The following is a 5033-nucleotide window of genomic DNA, read 5'->3' as shown; positions in this document are numbered from 1 at the left end:
ATTGATGTGTAAATATATATTATATATACATATATTCAACAATAATTGAGGAATAATCTCATTAAGAAAATGATCAACAATATATGTTCCGTATAAAACATTTAGCAACGATTTTGAAAGACTTAAGGAATATTTTCCCCAAACATAAGCGCAGGCACATAAAGATATTTTGAGTAGTAGACTACTGGCAGTAGTAGTTTGGGTTTTGTAAGTAGTATATTAGAGGGGTATGTATAGTATGTATTTGCTTACACAACCCTCTCCTCTTAAATCCGTGTGTCCCCATTGTATATTTTGCTTACACTTACACCCCTCTTCTTAAAATCCACTTCCCCATCACTCCTCTCTCTCTCTCTCTCTCTCCCCTCGTTTCCTCCGCCTCTGCTTTCTTCACTACCCCCATTTCAACAAAATATAAAACCCCTATTTTTATCATCATTTAATCATATCAATGGCTCTGAAATTGAGTTTATCCACCTTCCAGTGCCCAAAGATTTCATCTTTTGGGAGAAATCAACCTGCCCTTTTCAGATCTCACACTCTTCTCAAGGCTTCCACTCTTAACGTCCCCCCTTTGTGAGTTCTTCATTCTTGCCTTTTTTGCCTCTTGGCCTCTCATTTTTTTGTATTGTTTTGTTGTTTTTGTGATTCTTGGTTGCTTTGTTTGTGATATTTGGTAATAAAAATGTGTGCTTTTAGCCTTTTGGCCCTTTTTGTATTGCTTTGTTGATTTTGTGATTCTTGGTTGCTTTGTTTGTGATGTTTGGTACTAAAAATGTGTGCTTTTTAGCCTCTTGGCCGTTTTTTGTATTGCTTTGTTGATTTTGTGATTCTTGGTTGCTTTGTTTGTGATGTTTGGTACTAAAAATGTGTGCTTTTTAGCCTCTTGGCCGTTTTTTGTATTGCTTTGTTGATTTTGTGATTCTTGGTTGCTTTGTTTGTGATGTTTCCTACTAAAAATGTTTGCTTTTTATTTGGGTTTTAGTTATGGTTTTTGTTTTAAGTAATGCATGTTCATGTATATTTATGCCTAATGAATGTGTTTGTCTGTGTGTATTGGTTGTGTACAGTGTAATATGATGTTTTAAGGGGGAAGGGATGTTAAATGATGAGTGATGAGCTTTTGTTGCTAGGGAATCTTACAATCCTCACCCCCCCCCAATTCGTAAGCTGTTAATCGAATTCAGTTTTGATTTTCGGGGAGTTTTTTGGTTGTTTTGGTAGTTGATTGTTTATTGAGTGTTTGTTGTACCTGTTTTGCTTAGATTACGAGGAAAATGATGGTTTTGATAATTTGGTTGTATAATATCATTGTTTAGTGAATTTTTGTATTTGTTTGTTTGTTTTAGCATCTACTTTTATCACTGACTTAAATGTCTTGTCTTCTCTTCCATAGATTTGGTTGGTAGTATATTTAATGGTTAGACAATAGTAGTTTCTTACAAGTATATACTTGTTGATGCTTTCTTATGCATCTTGGGTTTCTGGTTAGGTCTTTAATGACTTAAAGAAAGATTGTCCTATTATGCCTATTATGCTTCGTATGCCCTTTGTCTTTGTCCACACAGAACTTTTTCTTCTTGTCATATGAAAAATTTCTTAAATATAACTACAAAGTTACAACTACTGATTGCATACGTGTGTATGTATATGCATGTTATAGATACCAAAGATGATGTTAAAGCAACCGGTACTTTAGTTTCTTCATGTTTAATAATTTAAGTAACGAGCTTTTGTAGATGATGATTCTTAGTCACAATGCTGAGACCTTATGGTTAGATGGACCAGTAGGAAGTAATTATTGTAAGAGAAATTGAAATGGAATTCAACCTGCAACTCATTAAAGAGAGAAAGTCTCAATAATCAAATTGAATAATCAATTCCATGAGCTTATTCAATGTGGGGAATTGGATTACAAAATAAATTCTAACATAGCTTGGAAATTAAGATAATGAATATAGATGTACTCTAAAAATATTATAACTAAGAAAGGTCCATCACCTTGACAATTGCATCTAGACCGGTTACAATCAAGATGCTTTAACTTTTAATGACCCAGCAGAGGCCTTAAGAAAGTTTCATTTGGATTTTACTGGATACTTTCAGTTTTTTATCTCCAGGTTTGAAAGTATTAAATATTTTTTCTACCTCTTTTTTGCAATATTTTTTATAACACTTGTAGCTGAATGATTAGTGAAACTCACCCTGCTTTGGTTACAAATCCACCCCGTCTCTCTGACTTTGTCACCCGTCATACATCTTTTCTTTATGTGTGCTTCTTAATTCTTAACCCTCTTGTGTATTTTAGGGAGGTTGAAAATAAGAAGAAGCCTTTCACTCCACCACGAGAGGTGCATGTTCAAGTGACCCACTCTATGCCGGAAGAGAAGATCGAGATCTTCAAATCTTTACATAAATGGGCTGAGGAGGACCTCTTGGTGCACCTAAAGCCTGTTGAGAAATGTTGGCAGCCCAACGATTTTCTGCCAGACCCAGCCTCAGAAGGTTTCATGGATCAAGTCAAAGAGCTGAGGGAAAGATCAAAGGAAATTCCTGATGAATACTATGTTGTATTGGTAGGCGACATGATCACAGAAGAAGCTCTTCCAACATACCAGACAATGCTTAACACACTTGATGGTGTTAGAGATGAGACTGGTGCAAGCCCGAGTCCCTGGGCTGTCTGGACCAGAGCATGGACAGCTGAAGAAAATAGGCATGGAGACCTTCTCAACAAGTATCTTTACCTTTCAGGTCGGGTTGATATGAGGCAAATTGAGAAGACAATTCAGTACTTGATAGGATCAGGAATGGTGAGATCCTAAACTCCATTTAGGTATTGTTTGGCAGTTAGCCAAAGCCCTCAACTATATTTCTGGAATTGATATCATTCAAGTATTGAAATTAACATGTTTTTTATAAGGGGGGTAGGACTATAAGATTGAGGCTATAAAATTTCTATATTTTGCATCCAAATTAGAGAACATACTACTGACTACACTGCTCAATGGTAAGCAAAATAACAACTTTAACATGGTAGATGTTCAGTACATTAATTTGCGAGATTATAATTAAGCATAAAATTAATCATTTCTATGCTGCACTTGTTTATGCTATTTTTTGTTCTTTATCAAAAATATAGTTTCATGTCAACATTTTATAGTGATCTTTAATAATGTACACCAAGTCTTTAATAATTGTACACCAAGTCATCCTTAATTCATAGTTAAAGATGCTGCATGTGGTGCGTTGTGATAGTTTATCTTGCATCATGAGGGTATTTCTATTTACTTCTGTCTGTGACGGGTCTCTTTATGAACAATATTGTTACTTCTGCTTGTACAGATGTACATGAATGTGTCGTTTATGAATATTATGGATGCATTACACTTGTTTAATGTATGTTTTATCTAGTGTGTTTCTTGATACCCCTTTTAACCCTTTATCTTGTACCAATCTTGTAATTTTTAGGATCCTCGAACAGAAAACAATCCTTACCTTGGTTTCATCTACACATCATTTCAAGAGAGGGCAACCTTCATTTCCCATGGGAACACAGCCAGGCATGCCAAGGACTATGGAGATTTAAAATTGGCTCAGGTATGTGGTATCATTGCTGCAGATGAGAAGCGCCATGAAACTGCCTACACCAAGATTGTGGATAAGCTGTTGGAGATTGACCCCAATGACACTGTTTTGGCTCTTGCTGACATGATGAGAAAGAAGATCTCAATGCCAGCTCACCTGATGTATGATGGGCAAGATGATAATCTTTTCGATAACTTCTCATCTATTGCTCAACGTCTTGGAGTTTACACTGCCAAGGACTATGCCGATATTCTTGAATTTTTGGTGGGAAGATGGAATATAGAAAAATTAACGGGCCTTTCTAGCGAGGCGAATAAAGCACAAGATTATGTATGCGGACTAGCTCCAAGAATAAGGAGGTTGGAGGAGAGAGCAGCAGGTCGGGCCAAGAAGAAGGGCACTGCTCCTTTCAGCTGGATTTTTGGTAAAGAAGTTCAGCTCTAATGGGAACAGAATGTAAGTCTGTTGTTATTCAAGGTATAATTATTAGTTAAAGCTGTTACATGAATCTGAGCTTGTTTTAGTTCTTGTATCAGCATCTGGATTGGAGTTCCAACTGAAGCTGGATATTGTACTTCTACGGGCGGCTATATGAGATTTGCTTGTAAAAAGATGGAAATTGTAGGATGCTGGTGTTTTGTTTGTGGTCCATACACTATGAAATAATTATTGTTCTCTTCTCTATGGAAGTACCTTGTAATGTGTGACATGTTAGTAGATGTTAGTAGATTTTTGAGCGTAGAAACAGCATATATATTATATCCTGTGGTAATGTTTCGAAATGGTTGTTTATGTTTAATATTACTATCTGAACTTGATGCTTAAGCAAATAAGCAGGCCCAGTCTAATCTTATGTTCAGATGTGAAAGTGAATGTGTATGTTTTTGGAAGAGATTTGTATTCATTTTCTGATATCAAATGATTTGGCAACATTACATTCTATGCTTCTGAAAGCTATCTTGCGTTGATTTTTTTTTTTCTTTTGCCAACTTACATTCCTTTTTCTGATTACATTTGATTTGTGAAGATTTGCTATTACTATGAAATATGCAAATTCTCTAAATAAAGAAAACTTTCAAAGTCCAGGGAATGTCCTTGCCAGAATCTGCTTCAAAACAGCATACTATTTCAAATCATGAAGTCCATCCTTGTATGTGTTCGATATTAATACCTGAACTCGACCCCTAAGTATATTTATTTTGTAATGATTCTATTTTCTCAATGGTAGATATTGAACGAATTTTTTTTTTGTTATAAAGTGATTAACCAAAATACTAATTTTCTTTCGAAAATTTGCATACTTTTTATTTCTACTTGATATATAATATTTAAACGTTGTGAATTTGAGTTGCACTGACAAAAAACTGTTTTCTATTGTGACGTCTAGATTCTCTTTTCCCCAAGTGAAAATGTACAATATATGCAAATTCTCAAAATAAAGAAAA

General features: G+C 35.1%; 1 protein-coding gene across 2 annotated transcripts; it reads left to right on the top strand.

The window, feature by feature from the left end:
• Positions 1–241: 241 nt before the first annotated feature.
• LOC141668985 (stearoyl-[acyl-carrier-protein] 9-desaturase, chloroplastic-like) lies at positions 242–4523 on the top strand. 2 transcript variants are annotated; one of them, XM_074476060.1, is made up of 4 exons: positions 242–576; positions 2309–2813; positions 3472–4044; positions 4113–4523. In XM_074476060.1, exons 1-3 carry the CDS (start codon positions 452–454, stop codon positions 4030–4032), a joined length of 1191 nt encoding a protein of 396 aa, XP_074332161.1. In that variant the 5' UTR covers positions 242–451; the 3' UTR covers positions 4033–4044; positions 4113–4523. The 2 variants fall into 2 exon arrangements, with proteins under 2 accessions (XP_074332161.1, XP_074332152.1); XM_074476051.1 differs by having other exon boundaries at positions 244–576; positions 4125–4523.
• Positions 4524–5033: the final 510 nt, after the last annotated feature.

This window comes from Apium graveolens, chromosome 1 (assembly GCF_009905375.1).
Source record: "Apium graveolens cultivar Ventura chromosome 1, ASM990537v1, whole genome shotgun sequence".
Lineage (NCBI taxonomy): Eukaryota > Viridiplantae > Streptophyta > Magnoliopsida > Apiales > Apiaceae > Apium > Apium graveolens.
The sequence above is the reverse complement of the archived record's forward strand: the minus strand, read 5'-3'. Positions and strand labels throughout refer to the sequence as shown.

Bases quoted from the DNA above. Each gene is read 5' to 3' on its own strand.
- LOC141668985 (XM_074476060.1), top strand. From the start codon at position 452: ATGGCTCTGAAATTGAGTTTATCCACCTTCCAGTGCCCAAAGATTTCA. The intron at 577-2,308 runs GTGAGTTCTTCA...TGTGTATTTTAG, and splicing joins ACTCTTAACGTCCCCCCTTT to GGAGGTTGAAAATAAGAAGA. The intron at 2,814-3,471 runs GTGAGATCCTAA...TGTAATTTTTAG, and splicing joins ACTTGATAGGATCAGGAATG to GATCCTCGAACAGAAAACAA.